General features: G+C 36.7%; 1 protein-coding gene across 1 annotated transcript in view; it reads right to left on the bottom strand.

The window, feature by feature from the left end:
* Nucleotides 1-1856: 1856 nt before the first annotated feature.
* LOC107727029 (contactin-3-like) overlaps nt 1857-22147 on the bottom strand; it is an 82801-nt gene continuing 62510 nt past the window's right edge. The window contains exons 14-23 of the mRNA XM_016536781.1: nt 16899-17016; nt 14868-15026; nt 14344-14493; nt 11242-11312; nt 10698-10932; nt 8401-8510; nt 7800-7986; nt 6698-6810; nt 6167-6332; nt 1857-2581 (exon numbers count right to left, since the gene is read on the bottom strand). Of these exons, the coding sequence (XP_016392267.1) occupies nt 2481-2581; nt 6167-6332; nt 6698-6810; nt 7800-7986; nt 8401-8510; nt 10698-10932; nt 11242-11312; nt 14344-14493; nt 14868-15026; nt 16899-17016 (1410 nt within the window). The 3' untranslated portion in view covers nt 1857-2480. The remainder of the gene's footprint in view (nt 2582-6166; nt 6333-6697; nt 6811-7799; nt 7987-8400; nt 8511-10697; nt 10933-11241; nt 11313-14343; nt 14494-14867; nt 15027-16898; nt 17017-22147) is intronic.

Here is a 22147-nt window from a genome sequence, read left to right as displayed (position 1 = left end):
ATCGAAATATATGTGTAATTACACATTTGCAATGAAGCAATTTAGTATAAATCTATTAACTGTGTAATCTTAACACACTACAGTTAAAATTTTAATCACGTTGTTTGCATGTGCAATAAGTGTACTTCTTTGAAGTATGACAAAATATTATTTAAACAATGATTAAAAATTTACTTTATAGTTAAACAGTCATTAAAAGTGAATACACTACAGTGGCCTTTATTCATTAATATTATCTGCAAGTACTTTTTTAAGATTGAAAGTACACTACAAGTGCAAATTGAATACAATTAAGAACATTTCTTTTTCACAAGGGATAATTAAGTGATACTAATAAAAAAAGGTCGTTAAAATGTGACTTTAGCACTCCAGAATTTCTGTTAGTGAGGAAAGAAAATCTAACATCTCTCATATTGTAATACTGTAATAATTGGTTGCCCACCTATTACTAAAACAGTGCATTTTTGATCATCAAAAATTATTAAATTATTCTTTATTAAACCAAATCATTATGACTGCATTAAGTGTCTAAATGCTTTATCAAATTCTAAACTAAGAACATCTCCAGCATATTTATAAAAGTCTAATAAGTTCCCTCATGTCACTATCATATGATATCATTACTTTATCGCTGTGAGTATACCCAGATTTACCCATAACCTCTCCTAGTGTTAACGCAGTTCAAATAGTGTAGATCTTGTTGTCACAAAACCTGTGAATGTACTGTAGCACTTTGACAATCATGAATACTAGAGGCTTGTAGCTGCAACATGGTGCCTGGAGCAAACAAATACAAGCCATGTGTGTGCTAAAACATAGATAAGGCACAGAGACAACTCTTGAACAAATAACTGAACTAATAAGCAAAGGCTAAATGTTAATTAATGATGTGATTACAGAACAATCACAAGTATAACAAACAGCTTAAAGGGATCATTCACACAAAATATGAGCCTTCTGTCATTATTTACTCACCCTCATGTTGTTCCAAATGTCTTACTTTTTTCTTTAAAACACAAAAGGTGAATTTTTTGGCTTCCTTCTCACATAAAATTCTCATATGAATTTGTAGTGGAGTTGTATGGACCACATTTATGATATTTTTATAGCTCTTTTATGACCTCAAAAATGTAAATTAGCTGGAAATGTACTCATCCTCAGGTCATCCAAGATGTAGATGAGTTTGTTTTTTCCTCGGAACAGATTTGGAGAAATTTAGCATTACATCACTTGCTCAACAGTGGATTCTCTGCAGTGAATGGGTGCCGTCAGGATGAGAGTCCAAACAGCTGATAAAAATATTATAATAATCCACAACTAATCCAAACGACTCCAGTTCATCAGTTAATGTTGTGTGAAGAGCTGAGTGTTTGTAATAAATCCATCTGTAAGATGTTTTTAACATCTTCCTCTATCTACAATATTGGTTTCTCCAGCAAAAATGTTGTCTGGTTTGAATCAGGAAAGAAATATGCACAGATCAAGCAATGTTGAAAAGCAAAAAACAGTTTAAATTAGTTCTGAACAAATATGTAGGGTTGATTTTGATGCGAGAGAACAACAGGGGATGGACTTTTTCACTGTACGGTTTTATAGATTTTGGCAAGTGATGGTGAAAAAGTTAAAATGCCTTAATGATGGATTTGTTTCTTACAAACAAGTGGTTTTTCAGTTTACAAGATGGACTGGAGTGGTGTGGATTATTGTGATATCAGCTGTTTGGACTCTCATTCTGACGGCACCCATTCACTGCAGAGGATCCACTGGTGAACAAGTGATGTAATGCTAAATTTCTCCAAACCTGTTTTGATTAAGAAACAAACTCATCTACATCTTGGAGGACCTGAGTGTAAGTGAATTTTCATTTTTGAGTGAACTATTACTTTAAAAGGCCTCTCTCTCCATTCATAGCAACATTCTTTAAAATCGCACTTTGTGTCCCACAGCCAATTAAAGTCACATGACAACAACATGAGGGTGTGTAAATGATTTTTGGGTGAACTAATCCTTCAATTAATGATGTGATAACTACAAAACAATCATAAGTTTAACAAACAGTAGCTTAGTAAGAAGTAAAAGGATGTTAACTACTTTGGCATGTACATGGAAGTAAGGCATTTGTTCCGACGGATGATCAATGAGAAGGTGAAATCTTAGTGCAGTAACATGACTCATCCCTCCTCATACACCAATACGCTTCAAAAACCTTCGGTTGAAACCTTGTTAGGGTCTCGGATCACTTGCAAGGACACAATGATACACAGTACATAACACATGCACATGAAATCTGACCACCGTGACGCTGACGTTTTCCCGTTACGCTCCTTGAAGGCCTCGCTGGGCATTGCCTCAGATAACTATGGAGAGATAGATCGATAATCTCTCTTCAAAAGTGTTTTGGTGCACCTCTCCAACGATTCCACGGCGAGGAAGAGTGCAGGCAATCAAACCGGTCAGAGGATGTTCGATCCTTCGGACCGTTAACACAAAGCCGGTCGCAGTGTCGATAACGCGATGATAGAAAGCAAGGAGACTGGGATGGTGTTGGGTCGCCAGGCTCTGGACCCTCGTACGCTCATACCTGGAACATGGAAAACAGGACTTAAAGGCGCTGAAGCTTATTAACATGTAATTGATGAATAAAAATAGACTGGGAGTAATATAAGAGCAATAAAGGAAGGCATCGTTGGGAATTGAAGGATGAAATTATAGCTTTATCAGTGTTTAGCTCTACATCTGGTGGTGGACAGTCTTGTGCTCTAAGCAGATTTGCATCGACTTCCAGTAGACGTTCACTGTGCAGTTATTCCAGTTTAAATGACTAACTAATTAATGATAAAGCAGGTTAGAAAACCTTGCTATTGGCACAGCTAATTTCCTACATTAACAGCTGAAAACTAAAAATAACATTACACTGAGATTTAAATAACTGTTACATTGAGATTTAAATGAGCGTTACGACAGCAAAGTAATTCTTTAAAAAAACTAGTTTAATCCAAAAATGAAAAATTGCTGAATATTTACTCACTATCATACACTGTAAAAAAGTCCTGTTGAAAGATGAGTTTGTTTCTTCACCTGAACAGATTTGGAAAAATTTAGCATTGCATCACTTGCTCACCATTGGATCCTCTGCAGTGAATGGGTGCCGTCAGAATGAGAGTCCAAACATCTGATAAAAACATCACAATAATCCACAAGTAATCCACACTACTCCAGTCCATTAATTAAAGACTTGTGAAGAGAAACGCTTTGTGTTTGTAATAAACAAATCCATCATTAATGAGTTTTTAATTTCAAACCGTTGCTCCTTTATCCATAATATTGCTTTCTCCAGTGAAACAGTTGTCTAGTCTGAATCAGGAGAGAAATATGCACAGGATCAAACACCATTTACAAGCAAAAACAGTCCAAAACAGACAATTGTGGATTAGTTGTAGATTATTGTGATGTTTTTATCAGCTGTTTGGACTCTCAACCTGACGGCACCCATTCACCGCAGAGGATCCACTGGTGAGCAAGTGATATAATGCTAAATTTCTCCAAATCTGTTCCAATGAAGAAACAAGCTCATCTACATCTTGGATGTCCTGAGGGTAAATTTTCAGTTTTTGAAACCCAACTGTGCACAACTGTTCATAAGCTTGGGGTCTATAACATTCTTTAATCTAGGAAGTATCTTATGCTCAACAATTATTTATTTAATCAAAATTAGAGTAAAAACAGTTGCATTTTCACTGAGGTCCAGCAGATGTTCACCGAGCAGTTTTTCCCAGTTTAAATGACTAACTAATTAATACCGAAGCAGGTTGGAAAAAACTTGCTATTGGCACAGCTAATAATTTCCAACATTAACAAAGGAAAAGAGTCAGGGCTTTTTCTTGAAAACGAGACATTGCAGGCCATTAGATGAAAAATGTGAACAATAAGCCACAGAGAACAGTTGTCCCTTGCAGTTGCTTTAGCCTGTGACGTTGTATCCATGGGGGAGCGGAGACCAACGGGCAGAGATAGATGGCGAGAGCTTGGGCTAGTTAATAAAGATCAGACTGCTTAGCCCAGTGGAGAATAAAAGGTGTACGAGGAGGACACATCAAATCAGTGAGAACTCATTTAGAGAAGCACATTAAACTCTGTGGGCTGCAGTAAGAGAGCGTCTACGCTGCAAACTGCACCTGCACTCTTCACTCGGGGGAACAGGAGGAGAACATTATGAGGTCAACTGTGCATTGTTTATTTTATAGGGGCCTGTGTGTTTAATATCCCTTTGGCATTGAATATTTATCTTTTACATCACGGGCTTTGAAAGAGAAGGGCAGTGGATGTGCTTTGCACACGCCTGCGGGTCACCTACGGAAATGTAATATTATGTATGCAGACGTGAAATAAATGAGACGAATATAAACAACTGATAAAATCGAATTCATAAATCGCTCATTTTTCTAAAGTAACAATGTCCAACAGAAACACCAGGATGGTAGCATTTTTTTGGCCTCCCCTTGAGCTTGTTACATTGTCATAAAGGTCTTGAAGGGTAAGCAGCAAATATGAGCAGTGACTTCACAGCACTGTGATTGGCTCATTACCCTCTCAGTGTCATTCCCTCGTATCATTGTTCACAACCGGTTCACAAGAAGAAATGGACGGAATAAACATTGAGTTAACTATTCAGCCACAGAGAAAGATCTGAGAGTCAGGTGAGCCGAGTCCGATTTTTAGTTTTTGAGTGAAACAGGATATTTGATTAGAAAAATGTGCGGCAGGACTTAATTTGATTCATCAGGAATTGATTGGATGGTAAAAAGAAGATTGTTACAGTCCAAATATTTCGCTATTGGTAAATGTTATCCAATAGCCTATGCAGCCTAAGTGAAGTCAGCAAAAATTTAAGTTGTTTGAAAGGTGGAGCACATTATAACATTTCCCCTATTGTTAAAATTAGATTTAAGTGAGCGTTAAATAACAGCAAAATTAATCTTTAAAAATAAAAAAATAAACCTTGGTAAATGTAATCTTTAACAAATCTCAAAATGAACAGCCATTTTTCATATTGTACATTTTAATGTTGTGTTGAGTAAATTCACTTTTAGCATTTTTAGAATTGCAATATCAGTTATTATTTTAATTGTGGTGCATCTGTAATTATATCGTATATGTAACCTGGAAACTGTCTAAATGTAACTGAAACAGGAAATTACACTGTTTAAAAGTTTGGGGTCAGTAATTTTTTTCTTTTTATGTTTTTGAAAGATGTCTCTTATGCTCAACAAGGCTGCATTTATTTGGTCAAAAATACAGTAAAAACAGTAATATTGTTAAATATTATTAAAATTTAAAATAACCATTTCCTACTGTAATATATTTTAAAATGTAATTTATTCCTGTAATTCAAAGCTGAATTTTCAGAAATCATTGTAATAAACTGATCTGCTGAAATATTTCTTAGAAAGAAGAAATATTTATTCTTATTATCAATGTTGTTATCAAACAACTCTCTGAAGATTTTAGCATGGTAATGCTAACGCTGCTGCTGAATTGCTGCTGCTGTTGGTTATTGCTGTAGTTGTAGATTATTGCTGCTGCTGCAAGCAAGTACAGGAACTTGCTACTGCCAATGCATACGGCAATACGGTGCTGTGAGTATTTAAGACATACTGCTGCTGCACAAATAGCATATAAAATAACCCGTAGCAGATCTATACAGGTGGAGCTGGGGAAGGAGGAGGGTTTCAGAGGAACTCTGAATGCGCGCCGCGAACTGCTCTAGTGAATACTAACCAACCATTTAAATGTAAAGCTGCAAGCTCATTGGCTGCGTATGCAACATGAACCAATCAGCTTGTGCCAAGTAGATTAATGCTGTGAATATCATCAGTTACGTTAAGACCCATCAGCCTGCGCCATCTAGAGTTTCATGAAAGAACTAGGCATTTGTGCTGCTTAATTATTTTGTGGAAACTGATAATTTTTTGTTTCAGGATATTTTGATGAACAATGTTCAAACGATTTATTAGAATTTTTATTATTATTCCTTGCTAAATTAAAGTACACATTATTATTATTGACCCCAAACCTTTGAATAATAGTGTACACTGGACTAAAAAAACTTATTTCAGGAGACCACTACACACAAATGCATCAAATTAAAAAATAAGTGTGTTCTTACTAAGTTTATGTATGTTGATGGGTTCGGTTGGCATCCCTTCTCCTCCGTCACTCAGCGCTCGTATCTGAATGATGTAATCATCATCTGCAGGTAGCGTGAGCTCCACTGAGGTCAGATTTGTTGTTATTGTGTTAATTTCTTTATGCCGGTTCCTTCTGTAGGACACCTGGAGAGAACAAATGAGAGAGGTGATAAAAACCACTTAGATTTATTCAGCACAAGCTATTTTAGTCGATAAAGGAAGTAAAATCAAATTATCATACACTGTGGGGAACTCTAGTGTTTATTAGCACACCTGGTGTTTTTGCTATACTGTACAGCACATATTTTGTAGATCTGCGGTATAAATTAGTTTTATTTTTAATTTCCGTTACCACTAAGGTGGGTAATCGTCCAACAAGAGAAATAATATAAGCACTTTAATGTAGTTGTTTCCTAAATGCTCACTGGAATAGAACAAGCTAATATGATTATGTGAAAATAATGCCCTACAGTTTGGCTTAGAGGTTTACATTGCTGGGAAGCACTTACCTGATACCCGGTAACATCTGACTCCATCTCCAGAGAAATGACAGGCTCCCAATGAACAGTGAGCTTAGAGCCAATCAGATTCCACTCCACGTTCAAAGGTGGCTGCCCGGGTGCTGAGAGGAAACACCCCTATTAGTTACTGTACATATGATGACATCAGAAAGCCAGGAGAGGTGCCTGGCTGTCTGTTTGTTCATAAATTCATAATGTATTACATTAAACGGATAGTTCGAGAACTAGAAAAGGCAGTTCTGGCATTTCAAACGTGTATGACATTCTTTTCCTCTGTGGAACACATACGGAAACATTTAGTAGAATGTTCACACTGCTCTTTTCCAAACACAAAAAAATATATAAAATACATAAAATATATACGATATAAAATATGCTTTGTATGTTACATCCCAAGTTTTTTGAGGTCATATGAATATATAGTATGCAAGTTAAGGACTACTTGGTACTTTTGCTGGTCACTGTATTCTTTCGCTGTATGAGAAAGAGCAGCATGAACATTTATTTAAATATCAAAATTTTTTCCGTACGGAGGTTTGAAATGATGACTTGATTAAATGCTGACAGAATCTTATAACCTTATAATCAATAATTCTTTAAATCTTTCTTTTTCTTTACTGTTATTCAGCAAGGACACAACAAAAGTGACAGTAAATACATTTATAATGTTACAAACATTTCCATTTCAAATTAATTCTTTCTATTAATGTGACACTGAAGACAGGAGTAATGGTTGATGAAAATTCAGCTTTTTCATCACAGGAATAAATGGCATTTGAAAACATATTCAAATCGAAAAGAGTTTTATTTTTCCACAATACTACTGATTTTTACTGTATTTTTAATCAAATAAATTAACCATTGGTAAAAAATTATGTAAAAAAAGATTTAACAGTAATAACAGTAGAGTATATCAAATGACAGGTGTCTTTATCCTATCTAAATATTAAAAAGGACAATTCTACTTTTTTCACAAAGTGCGAATATTAAAATTAGACAAAAAAAAAACAACAACAACGAATAATTGGTTTTATATACCTGCAGTGGCAATGCCTAAATAAACTGGGAATTTTAAAAAGCGTATACTTACGGGACTTCTTGGTGGTCACATTGATGGTGGGAGAAAGAGGGCCAGTTCCTGCTGTGTTGAAAGAACTCACTGTCAGGAAATACTGAGTGTATCCTCTCAGACCGCTGATGTTAACCTTGTTCTGATTGGCAGACACTCTGACTTTGCCCATGGTCTCTGGTTTTGTATCGTCCTCCCAGTACACCACCTGATTACAAGAGCAATGGAGAGAAAGCACAGCCTGTGGGATCTAAAGCCTCGCAGAAATAATGCTACGGTGCCATTATGTTCAGTGCAGGAGAATTATTATACAGGAGTATTTCACTTTTTCCACACAGTGGGTTTGGGGTGACATGGATGAAGAGTTTCACAGAGGAATGTGTAATGTGTTCTCTGCATCCTTAAAAAGGATGAAAAAAAGCCATTTCGCCCATGCGGCAGAGAGGGCCTCCTATGCATACGGTAAGAACAGGGTACCCTATTCTTATTTTCAAATGGAGCATTTCCATGGGTACAGAGGGAACTTTGAGGTGCAGCGTGGGAGATGACAGGCTCTGACAGAACCCACGGTGCATTTCAAAACCGGACAGAGAGTCATTTCCATTTAGAAGAAGGGACGCACCTCATAGCCCAACACTCTTTCTGGGGAAGCGCTGAGAATGTGCCAGCTCACTTCAATTTCAGTGGCAGAAATGCTTCTGGCCCACACGCCGTCTGGAACGCCACTGGGCTCTGAGAGGAAAGATAAAAAGAGAAGAACATGAATACATAAAGACAGAAAAGAAGCAAAGAGATGAGAACAAAGGAGAAGAAAAGAGATAAGGAAATATGAGAAAAGAAGAGCCAAAATAAGACGAATAAGACAAAGCTAAAAGAGAAGAATCGACATGAAACAAAATGAGACAACGAGAAGATGAAAATGTGACTGAAAGAATAGAGATAAGAAGAGGATGCAGCGAAGAGAGCTATAAATGAGACAAAACTATGAGAAGAGATGAGATAAAACGAGAGAAGACAGAAAGGTCAGTAGGTTGGAACAAGGAGAGAAACTGAAATGAGACTGAAAAAAGAGAAGGGGAAAACATTAGACCAGAGAAGACTAGATGAGACAAGAATAGACAAAAAGAGAAAACAAGAAGATCAAGAGAAGAGATGAGATGAAATAAGACAGGACAAGAAGAAACAAGAGGAAGAAAGAGGATACAACAAAGAGACAAACTTGAAAGGGGTGAGATGAGACAAAAAGAGCGAAGATGACGCGAAAAGACAAAACAGAGAGAAAAGAAGAGATTAGAGAAAATAAAAAGACAAGAACTAAGATGCAAAATGGAGAAGTTGAAATGAGACTGAAAGGAAAGAGAAGAGAACAGAAAAGACGAGAAGAGAAAAAATGAGAAGATCAAACAAAATGAGAAAAGAGAGAAGATAAGATGAGAGAAAAAAAAAGAGATTTAGAGATGGGAAGAGACTAGAGGAGACGAGAAGAGAAGAACTAGGATGCAACAGAGAAAAGATGATACAAGACTGTAAGGAAAGAAAAAAAGAGACGAGGCAAAAGAAGAAGATGAAATGAGGTAACACTGAAAGAGAAGAGATTAGATGAGACAGGATGAGAAAAGACAAGACTATGAGGAGAGAAGACCAAAATGTGACAAGATTGAAAGAGAGTAGACAAGAAGAAAAGAGGATGCATCAAAGACGGATGTACCGAGACCAAACTGAAAGAGAATAAATGAGAATAAAATGAGAAGACGAGATAAGAAAAGAGACTAGAGAAGACGAGAAGAGAAGAACAGGATGCAACAAGGAGCGTAGCTGAAACAAGTCTGAAAGGAAAGAGAAGAAAAGAGACAGGAAGACAAAAAATGAAATGATGAAACAAGATAAAACTGAAAGACAAGAGATGAGATAAAACAATGAAAAAACAGGATGAGAAGAGACACAACTACAAGGAGAGAAGACCAAAATGAGACAAGATTGAAAGAGAATAGACAAGAAGAAAAGACAATGGAAGAATGTAAATGAGACAAAACTGAAAGTGAAGAGATTAAATAAAACAAAAAAAAGACGAGATCAGGAGAACGGAAGACACAAGGAGACAAAAAGGGAAGAAGTAAGGTGCAAAAAAGACAAGACAAGACTAGAAGAGAAGAGACAAGATGAGGAAAAAAAGAAAAGCATAATCATCAGTGCACAAATCAGAGGCTGATGAAAAATCATTTATAAATGACTGATGCAAAATCTTTTGTCTCTAAATTACTAGTCTTTATTTTAATAGGATAGTTGAGTGACATAAAGGAACATTATCTGTACAGGAATTCAATTAATGCGGTAGCTTCCTGACACACCGCTGTCTGCCCGTCACTCCACGCTGTAATAGCTCATCTCAAACCGATCCTAACTAGCTGAAAGATTCCCACACTGCTGAGCATGAGATTCCAGAGCTAAAACCACTTGACATTTACAACACAACATCACGTACAGCCATTATAGTACATGCTTTACTTTGTAGTTACTATAAAAAGAAAATTGCATTATGGATTCTTGGACATTTAGCAAAATATCAAATATATTTCCTGTTAAAAAAGGGTAAATTACTGCTAAAAGAACAGAAAACAGCCACCAACAGTGTTGGAAAAACCCATAAAATGATATAACATTACATAATCTAAATCTATATCCTACAGTATCCCGCTTTTCTTTGAGCATTTATTATAAAATGAGCCGTGTTCTTTCAGTGCTGCGCATAATAAAGTGCTGGTGCTAAAGGAATCAATTCCAGCCTGTTCTTTCAATGTTTTATGCACCTTACAACAGATGAATAAATACATAGCGAAAAGAAAAATCCATTGAAAACACTGCAAACGACTGAAAAGGTTTGCTTTTGTGCGCTTCTCGTAATGCGATTGACAGTCTCACCATTCTCAGCTGAGAACACAATGGTAACGGGGCTGAACGGTCCCTGGCCTTTGGTGTTGTAGGCACCCACTTTGACGCTAAATGGAGAAAAGGGTGGGATGCTCTCGTTCCGGTACACGTAACGGGACTGGGATGGTATGGAGGTGACGGCGTGTGTCCAGTTGACCTCCCCCAGTGGCCGGAAAGCGATGATGTAGCCGAAACCATCTCCGTTTTGCAGGTCTTCAGGCACAGGCTGGGAGGGAAACAAGAAACTATAGTGATATTAAAACATACAGACCAGATCCAGCCTCAGGTTCACACCCAGCGCCTTTCCAAATCCCACACAGTTTTCGCAAAGTGATGCAACCTCTTGAGAGCGCAAATGAACCGCTTTCTAATATACAACCAAATTTGAATTGAATGCCATTACGGGAGTAAAGGGCCCAGATGGAAAACAGGCTTGGCTTTGACTGAGGCAATAAACCCCCCCATTCAATTCCATTTAATTAGCCAAAACTATTACCTCGCACAGAGGGAGTGATAATATAGACAGATGACTTACCTCCCATGTTATTACTAGCTCTGACTTGGAGCCACCCCCACCTCCGACATCGGTGGGGGACGTGTCAGGAACTGCGTACAGAAAAACAAAGAAAAAACAGCCATGTTTTCAGTACAGCGGATAGATGCAGCCCCTGCCTTCCTCATTGTTGCTTTTCTTTTTCTTTTACTCAAAGCCTCATTATCAAGTATCAAATGAAACAAAGCTCCGGTCCCTTAGCAACTGCTTTTAAAAGATTCTGTGGGCAGCATCTCAGTTAACTGGCTTTGTTTCTAGTGAATTTCACCATTTGCCAAGAGTCTCTCAACAATAATGCTCGAAGAATTTGTTCTATAATATACAAAGAGGCACTTGAGCACCGAAATTGTATCGCTTCATCATGGGACGTTTGAAGAATATGGGCACTTGAACATTAGTGGATTCAACCTCAGACAGCACGCCCACGGGCCGCCTACAGTCGCTTACTGACCATCTGATGCAAACCGCACACAAAACTGGATTGCGCTTTCTCGATCTGGCAAGCTCTGTTCTGATTGGCTGACTAATTTGATGGGCATTCTACGTACCCTTTGAGGAAGTTTGCCATGATTAAATCAGATCAAGAGTACGCAGAGCAGTTCTGTCTGTGAAATAGTCTGTACTTAATACTTCTGGAAAGGCAGAAATTCTGATCTAGGAGTAATTTCGCTTCTGAACACTTCTTTGTTAATCGGGTCAAAGAAAATTGCTAACAAAAATGTAAGTTAACAAAAGATGTTTTGATTGTGTGTTTGAATAATGTACATCATCACAACAATTAAAGGGGTCATATGATGCGATTTAAATTTTTCCTTTCTCTTTGGAGTGTTACAAGCTCTTGGTGCATAAAGTTGCAAAGACTAAAGTCTCAAATCCAAAGAGATATTCTTTATAAAAGTTAAGAGTCAGCCACACCTACCTAAAATGGCTCGTTCTAACACGTCCCCACATACCTATGACACTATGTGGGAAGATTTGCATAACACCGCCCAAATGTTCACGCAAAGAAAGAAGGCATAACTTTTATTCTCACTGTAGTATTATTGCCGCTGCCGCCATGTCCTGAAGACGCTGTGTGCTTCGTTGTGAAAGCGAAACTACTTTGTTTGGTCTTCCAAAAGAGGACGATATCCGCTTCGTCATGCCTAGAGCTGATCCGTGCTGGTCGCTGAGGAAATACATCAACTTTGCGCTGAGGATCGCCGAATTGGCTTTCACCGTGGACGAAGCGGAGTCCAGCCCGGGGTCGTCACATGTCCTTCCAGACGCTCCTTCGCCGAAATCGCCGGGCACATTTTATGGAGGACCGTTTCCTGATCCTGGGAGAGTAGACTACAATGCCGGCTGTTCTGACTCAAAGACTGTAAGTACGTTTTTTATATTTAAAGAGTTTTTATATATTTAAAGCGAGTTTTTTGGGCAGTGTAGAGTAGGGCTGTGTATCACCAGCAAAGTCACGATACGATACATATCACGATACAGAGGCCACGATACGATACGTATCACGATACGGGACTGCATTGAATTTCACCTCAGAACAGTTTAGTAAAACAGCTGTTTATTAAAGACTGCATACTATAGTGCCATTTCTCAACAAGGAGCTGGAAACATGATTGTTTTTAAAGGAATTAAAGCCACAGCTTCACTGTAATGTTCTTTTTAGCAGCATCATATGACCCCTTTAAACGATTTTAATCAAAGTGTATTGGTAATGAAAATATGATGAGAAAAAATAACAGTGCAAGATATTTTCAATGCTTTTTTTCCCCAAGAAAAAATTAGGAAAAAAAAAAGATTGTTTCATCTAATCCACTGACAGTAAATAGAGCTCGCAGAAGCTGAATGAACACTGGTAAACTACAGCCCTTTGCTAGTGGGTTTATTAACCCAAACGTATCCTATACACATATTAGATTCAGACATATACATAACATACAATACCATTTAATAGTTTAGGATTAGTAAGATTTTTAAAAGAAATTAATACAGTTGATAACAGTTATCTAGTAGTGGAGTAACAGCACACAAACATTTGACGTCACGGTTCGGTATGGTTTCGGTACAGCAGTGCGAAAAAAACTAAATATAAAATTAAACAGTGTTTTTTTAATTAAACAGTGGTTTACTGAACAAATTGCTCTTAAATAAAATAAATACAATTTAAATAAATTCAGTTGTAATTAAAATGTTCTTAGGGATAAAAATCTACCCGTCAGCTTATGCTCTAAATTATAGGGAACTCTTTTACATTACTATAAGGCTACAATTACCAACAGGGCCCAAACTTCAATTTAATTATTTTTATTTTAATTATCTATTTATTTTTTTAAATATAATAATCAACACTCAACTTAAAAAAAGTTTTATGCAAACATGTAAATTGCACATAATGCAGTTTTTAATTCAACTTCTAAATTATAACATTTCTATTTGTTGTTTAAATATATTCATTTACACAGTGGCTGTGATAACTCGTTTCATAACAGATTTATTTAAACATACATTAAATAATTAAGACATTACTAACAGGTACAGTAAAATATAATGAGTATATAGTCTAATATTTCATGAAATGCTCTTCTCTGCACTTCATTTCTCTAGCGAACTAATGAGCTGTGGACACTGATGACTTGCCTGAGGTAAATGAAATGCTACATGACATTTTAGTAGTAAAGAGGAAGAGATGATTACGCTCACTCACGCTCCGCGGTGCTGTTTGAACTGAGACGTTTAAACAGCAATCTGTCACGCCACATCAAACAGCGTCAAAGACATTTATTGTTTGAATTTCCCAAAAAAAATTAACATAATTTGAAAGATGAGACTTTGTTTCTTATCAAAAGTATCAATACTGTATATAAAACCGAATGATTCCAATGTTGGTATGTTTAATTTAATATATAAAATGTTTGAATGTTTGCTGTAATTTTGTTCTCTCTCAAGTAAAATGTAATTTTCATAGACTAAAATTAGATCAAATTAAAATAGCTTAAATGAATGACTATTACATGGCAAAAAATAAGAAATTTTCTGATTTGACCTTTAGTTAAAAACTGTGTATAAATAACACCGTTGGTGACTCACCTGCATCTTCAGTTCTTGTTTTAAGAGAAGCAGGACTCGGTTCCCCCACGCCGACGCTGTTTCTGGCCAGCACTCTGAACTCATACTCCACCCATGCATTCAGATCCACCACCGTTGTTGTCAAGGTGTTCCCATCAATCACCTCCGGGACTGTGAGCAAACAGGAAAGTCACGGTTTAACCGAAAATACCTGGATTACACGGCGGCGCCATGAAAGTCAACAACAGGAGCCCAATTTTGAGCCAATGTTTACAGTAAGCCAGAAATGTCACAAAACATAAAAAAAAAAATTTCTATTCCACATCTCTGTCTGGGTGGGATGTTGTTCGAATGAATTCGGATTCGAGCGGCAGGGCAAGAGACCAGATTAAGTTGTTTTGCGTTAGTACTTAGAGGCCCTTATATGTACTCAAAGCGAGCATAAGCTTCTTTCTTAAAAGCACATGAGATGTGCTATGGTAATTTCAGTCTCTCGCTGAATTGATGCTCCGCTTGACTAGCTTTAGCTAATCCTGTATTGTTACCCGTGTTCACCGCTTGCCAGCCCACTGTGAAAGCTGTGTTGGCCTGGATGATATAGCTTGTGATGGGGCTGCCGTTATCCTGGCCAGGTCTCCAAGAAAGCTGAGCCGTGCTGTCTGTGATCTCCTCCACCGTTACACCATCTGGAGCTCCTGGGGGACCTGATTCAATCAGACAATTAGCAGTGAATTAGCAATTAGAAATGAAGTTACCTTCACTGACATCTAACCTTGCTCACCCCCTGCCAGGAAGTTCTCCGCTTATCGCCCCACTAAGCTATGATATAAGACCAGTCTCTAAAAGGTGTTATTGCATTTTAAGATATTGCTTTTGTGGGAACACTAGATCTCTTTGAGAATCATAGGAAAGCTTTTCAGAGGCTTGAGCTGTTTTCTTAACAGCTACAGCATGTCTCCTTTGAAAAGCTGCAAGCAGGCCTTCCTCTGCACATCTTTAATTGGTTCCTCCAATTATAAATGTGCAGAGCATTGTCTTCCTTTGTCAAAATCACACTCCTTTGGGGGGAAATATAAAGAAATGGAGCATAATGTTTCGTGGTTTTGTCAGCGCAGGTCATTGTGTCACTCGTAGTGTCAATAATAAGATCAGACTGTGTTTGTTTCTCACCTAAAAAGCATTTGAAGACAAAACATGAGGACAAATTGTGAATTTGTTTCTTTATATTTGGTTTTGGAAGTTTAATGCGATGAGTTTGCATGCATCTTTGGCCAGACTAACATTTACATAATTCATTTTAAACCAAGGCTGTGCATAATATTCAAATGCCAGACACTCCTAGTTCTGTAAATTACACTGCCGGACGTTTTAGGAGCTGAATGTTCTTCAGGGTTCCCTCTCTTTTTAACCAATGCCTTAATCTTTATCTAGTAAATAATGATTTGTAAGAATACTTCTTACTCACAGTTTCTACCTGATAAAATATTTTAGAGCTAGGCAGAACTAGAAAAATGTATATTCATTGAAAAATGGCCATTGAGTTTTGAGATTGCATTAATTTATATGACTTTTCTATATGTAGAAGTCAGACATTTATAATTTGACTCCCCATCTATAGAGCACAGCAGCTGTGACGTCAAAACCTGGAAGACTAATTCGTCATGGGTTCGCTCAAGATTTTCCTATGGGTTTTTATATTCATAAGTAAAACGAGGTCTGTGGTAAATATAACTTGACAATACTTGTTTTGTTGTACAACATAAAGTGCACACACTCACACCCCAAACATTCTTATGTAGTTACTTATTACATTATTAAAAACACACGTTTTAAAAAATAAACACACTGTAGATCAGTATGGGTGTTTGTAATGTAGATTGAAACGTCCAAGTTAATCTGCAATTTTTGTTTAACTTAACAGACCTTGTTTTACTCATAAATTTAAAAAACCCATTATAAAAACCCATAGGAAAATCTTGTTGGAATCCACAGCAAACTAGTCTTCCGGTTTTTCCAGGTCATGGCTGTAGCAGCCTATTCAGTTTTTATTCAAGACAATGGGACTGAATTAAAATGACAAATATCTTGATTTTTAGTTGTTTTAGCTGATTTTAATGCTCGTTATTATTTTTAACCATTTTAAGTCATCTTGAAGCCCTCTTGGAAGTTTGCTGAGGCCCTCTAGTGGATCCCGGCCCCTGTTTGAGAACCATGCAGATCCTTATAAAAGTGATTTTTATTTGGTCACTACAGCCAGTTTTTACATGCATTCTGTGCTTGCTGAGCGCTAATTTTATACCCTGCTTCTACACTGTTATAAAGCATTATTATAGGCTCTGGCAGTAAAAGTTGGCATGTCAATCTAATTTCAATTGAAAGACATTGATCCCGCTAAATCACATTTGTAACCTTTGATAAACAGCTTTGATACGTTCCTCTAATTACCTCTAATGGAATATGTAATAAAAGATCAATTCAACAGACAGATACATTTCCTTGGCAAAGCATTTGAGTGTCCTTCTATCAGGTTTTCCTTCCAAATCCAAACCCTGCATGGCTGGCCGTCGCTCTCTTACCTTTCACGATTAAAATAGCCGCCGCTGATAAACTCTCGACATCCGTATCGACCACACAGACGTACTTTCCGGCGTGTTTCAGCTGTATATTCCGTATCATCAAATCACCAGATGTACTCTAGAGATATAAACACACATACGCATTACTATCCATTCTATCAACTGGAGCATTAAAGCGGCAGGAAGATGTGTGAGTTGTTTGCTATGTTTGCCGGCAAGTGATCCAGTAAGTGTAGACACCTTGCTAGATTTGGGAATGAAAATGTGGCCCAACTCCACAGCTAATGGATGACTTTTGGCAAAGGCTGTTCGCTGCTACATTTGAAACGTCCGTCATGGATAAACATTCCCTCTGACCAAGCCTTAGGCTCCTTCGGCACTGCACAGAATCCAGCTACCAAACTCACTCGCTAATTGGCTAATTAGAGCTTAATCACATTTAAGAGGTAGTGTGATTGGATTCAGTGTGCCGAAACTCTGAGATACGAAAACGTACAAGTGATGAATACTAAATCCACACGCGACAATTAAATGCCTTTGTTAATCTAATAAAGATGAAGAAAGTTGTTCATAAGAGTGGAGGTGAACTTTAAAAGCGCTTTGTCAAGGGAATAGATGAAGTACTGTGAAAACAGGTAAAGTAATAAAGATATTTCCAATTATATTCAGAATGATACATGTAATGAACAAGTAAAAAGAGCATCAGAATCCTCATATAGTATAAAGTTATAATCATAACGAGAACCTTAATTATTGTAAAGTACTTTCTGATAAACTAACTTTTATTCTCAATATGAAAATTAGGACTGTCAACTGATTAAAACTTTGAATCATATTAATTGATATGCTGATTAATTGCATGCATCAATATATACTGAGAAAAGAATCCAAATTAATTCAAAGACCGAAAGCACTGAATAGACAATTTTTCAAAGAACAGACAACTTTGAAAAACTCAAGACTCCAGCATTTTGTTTCACTCCGTTGCTCTCCATTTAGATGATTTTTAACATAAGCATTTATGTATCCATTAAATTAACATTCTATAACGAAAGCCCTAATAAGAAAATATATTTGCGTGACTTGCACTACTGTTCTAAAGTTTGAGGTCAGTAAAGGATACATTCAACTGATCAACAGAAACAAAGACATTTACATTGTTACAAAAGATTTCTATCTCTTCAAATAAATGCTGTTCTATGGAACTTTCTATTCCTTAAAGGAATTTATTCCTGAAAATGCATCACAATTTCCATAAGAATTGTTTTCAACATAGGCAATGTCTCTTGAGCAGCAAATCAGCATATTATACTGATTTCTGGAGGATCATGTGACACTGAAGACTGTAGTAATGATGCTGAAAATTCAGCTTTGCATCACAGGAATAAATCACATTTTAAAATATATTAACATAGAAAACAGCTATTTTAAATTATAATAAATTTGACTGTATTTTCAATCAAATAAATGCAGCCTTGGTGAACATATAACATATAGTGTATTAAATTAGGTGATCAAATGAAGTTAATGAAAAAATTCTCAGGGAATACTTGACAGTTGTGTCACTTTTCATGGGAAATTTCAGTGCAAAAACTCACCTACTTCACAACCAGCATCACTTTTATGGGTGACTTTATGTTGTTACCTGATTTGCATAATTCTCTTAATAAGTGAATAAATCGCTAAAACCATGCAGACAGCAAATGCAAATAAATAGCACTATCAGTGGGTGCATTTAATTCTTACTTTATTCACCCATCTGTCAAAAATCTTCCGTTTACTAAAATGGATCCTTTATTGATATTGTTTACATACACTGACTCGCCTAGATGTTGATATTGTCTGTGTAGCACTGAAGTCTTTGGCACGGACAACTTCACTAATTTAATAAAAAGCGCTTAGATTTGAAATCAATTCAATTACATGAGATAAGATGTATGCTCTTATCTGAGGGGAGATTGTGGTTGGCAAACAAGAGGTAAATCTGCGATTTCAGCAGTAAGGACATTAGGCTACAAATTTAGCTTCATTATGGAAATGAATTCATCCTAGCTGTGAACTTCATGCTGATAATCCTACAAGACGGGTGGCATCGGAGAATTCATAAGAACTGGAATATAATTACTGATAAGAATCACTGGATTAAATGAAGATGAGAGCGCTTCCTATGTGTGTGTCCCAAATGTTGAAAACCTTCACATTTTCTGTTCACATTTATGATGGAATTACCATAATTATATAAAAGTCAAAAATTATTTTATTTTACTGTTGCTTTCCACAGAGAACCAACTCATTTATTCTCTAAAATATGCAACCTTATTTGAAAAAGAAGTCATCTTTTTGATGGCTTTGGGGTGGTGATTAATTAATCTCTTTAAGGATTGCTCAGTTGAGTCATGCACATCCAATATTGACCAGTCAGCCCTCATTAGGGCATTCTCTCAGTCTTTAAAATCATTACTATTTCTAGAAAGGCGTCATTACATCCCAGAGAAAAGCAATCTGAGATGAGATCTGACCATTCAAAAGCCATATGAGGATATTACACTTGAGATCCTTGAAGGCAAAACTTTGATGGATTGATTTTTATTCTGTGAAGAGGAGGGAAAGAGCTCAAAGTGAACGTAGTGGGCTGCTAAGCAGTGGAAGGAACAGCTAAAAACCTCAAAAAGACAGTGATGAATTGATCCCTGCCAAGTCTTCCACATTTTAACAGTAGGTCTGGCTCAGAGTATAATAGCATTATACAGAAAACTACTGGATCTACTCCTTCAGAAGCTGACATTTGTTGAGTATAATGAGTATAATAAATTCATTCGTTGTAAGAGCTGTACGGTACCATGACATTAAAGGTACACTCAGTATTTTTCCTCATTAGAAAGGTTTTTACACAAAGAAATGAATAGTACTTTTTATAAATTTGTTTAAAGTCATTTGCATTCACATACAGTATGATGCCGACTCCAGTCATATGATCAGCCAAATAAAAGTTTTTAATAAAAGTTCATTTCAATTAAATTAAATTAGTCCACGACAACTGTCATATTTGCAATTTGCAACAAACAAAAAATTACTGAGTGCACCTTTAACCCTAATGCTGACCCAGAGAGGATTTTCTTTTCCCCAAAAATGCTAATTAATGTTATCACATTGGACTAAAACTTACTAACTTTTCTCACACAGGGTATAAAAACTTCCCCCCGAAAAAGTTTTTTTTGGGGGGGATTTGGCACCTTGTTACACTTGTGGTGTTCTCAGTCAAAAATGACCGGCCTACATAAAATTGCTAATGGACCTTTTTCACATTTCCGGGTTTCTCAGCAGTGGAAGTCGTCATAGTTGGGTAAACTTGAAGAGCAGTGAATGGGAGAGTACCACACATATATTTTTTTGCATTCCCATTTGCTCAAATAGCAAAAGAAAAACTTCAATTAGCACAGTTTTTGTATTTCATTTGAAACCGACTGATCACAGGCCTCATTGATTTGAGCTTATGTAGCATTTGGACCGATCAGACACAATTTTTCATTAGATTTAACAAATCAATTATTCATCAGAGTAACAAATAATCACAGACACCTCACCCAATAAACATACTGGGTGCCAGCATGTCTGGGAACGACCACAGGACCTTGGTTACCATGGCAACCACTACACCTCAGCCAGATCAGATAAACTTTTACGACCTAAAAGTATATAGAGAGAATCTTCCTCCCTACTCAGTTCTCTCTAAAACAGACACATACTGCTATAGGAAATTACTTCTTACATTAATTCATAGACACATTTTTCTATCATGCATATCCCCAAGTCATTGTATGACCGTTAAACGTGTCATCACAGTCTTGTGAAAAGGGTCCATAAAGTTTTTCCAAATATTGTATACAATCTTTTATCAACTTGTTTTCTTTCAATTAGCACAGTTTTTGTATTTCATTTGAAACCGACTGATCACAGGCCTCATTGATTTGAGCTTATGTAGCATTTGGACCGATCAGACACAATTTTTCATTAGATTTAACAAATCAATTATTCATCAGAGTAACAAATAATCACAGACACCTCACCCAATAAACATACTGGGTGCCAGCATGTCTGGGAACGACCACAGGACCTTGGTTACCATGGCAACCACTACACCTCAGCCAGATCAGATAAACTTTTACGACCTAAAAGTATATAGAGAGAATCTTCCTCCCTACTCAGTTCTCTCTAAAACAGACACATACTGCTATAGGAAATTACTTCTTACATTAATTCATAGACACATTTTTCTATCATGCATATCCCCAAGTCATTGTGTATGATTACTACCTTCTTGTATATGGATTTGTGTATTGTATATGTTTTATGCATGCTTAAGATAGATCACTAGTTAATATAACCTCACCTATACCATGTTTGGTCTCTATGAGCAGTGTTGGGGAAAGTTACTTGTCTGCCACCAATTATCCGCCCTATATTAGTTCCTGCCTCCTGTAGCCTAGTTTGTTGGTTATTGTCTATGTCTATGTCCCTGTCAATGTTCTCCTGTTGATGTCTACCCTGTCTGGATCTCCTGCTTGCAATCATTAAATATCCTTTATTTCGTCATCTTCGTCGTCCTGCCTGCTCTCTAGTACACCCTGCCCGTGACAGTAATGTGTTACGTTACTTTTGCGTTACTTTTTAAATCTGGACAGGGCTTGCTTGTTTGTTTTTAAAATAAAAAAGTTATATTTTTGGCAAATATAAAAGCCCTTCACACCAAAAGTGAAATGAGTAAGCCTCAGGCTGAAGGGAAAGTAAATTTATGTCCGTACAGTAGAATTTTTTGGAAATATAAAAAGCCCTTCACACCAAAAGTGAAATGAATAAGCCTCAGGCTGAAGGGAAAGTAAATTTATGTCCGTACAGTAGAATGCAGAAGAAGAAATTTCAACACACTTAAATAAAAAAGACACACAAATGTTTGTCTAGAGTAATTTTTGCTTATGTAGTCTTATTAATTGATACATTAAGTATCAGTTGCACCTTTTACAAAGGTGTGTTTGAACTGAGAAACTGAGTTTCCTTCAGGCTGTAGATCTGCTGAATATCAAATTTTACCATAACTTCATGCTTTATTTATTTTCTCTTTACTGCTTAAGCTTTAACACCTTTTCCTATGCCAACTGTATGTGTGTGTGTGTGTGTGTGTGTGTGTGTGTGTGTTAGACTAGTTTAAGTGTTTATGTAGTTAATAAAGTCTTACTTGTATCACACTTGAC

The sequence above is a fragment of the Sinocyclocheilus rhinocerous genome, unplaced genomic scaffold, assembly GCF_001515625.1.
Source record: "Sinocyclocheilus rhinocerous isolate Xijiao unplaced genomic scaffold, SAMN03320098_v1.1 scaffold666, whole genome shotgun sequence".
Classification (NCBI taxonomy): Eukaryota; Metazoa; Chordata; class Actinopteri; order Cypriniformes; family Cyprinidae; genus Sinocyclocheilus; species Sinocyclocheilus rhinocerous.
This window is presented reverse-complemented; position numbering and strand designations above follow the sequence as displayed.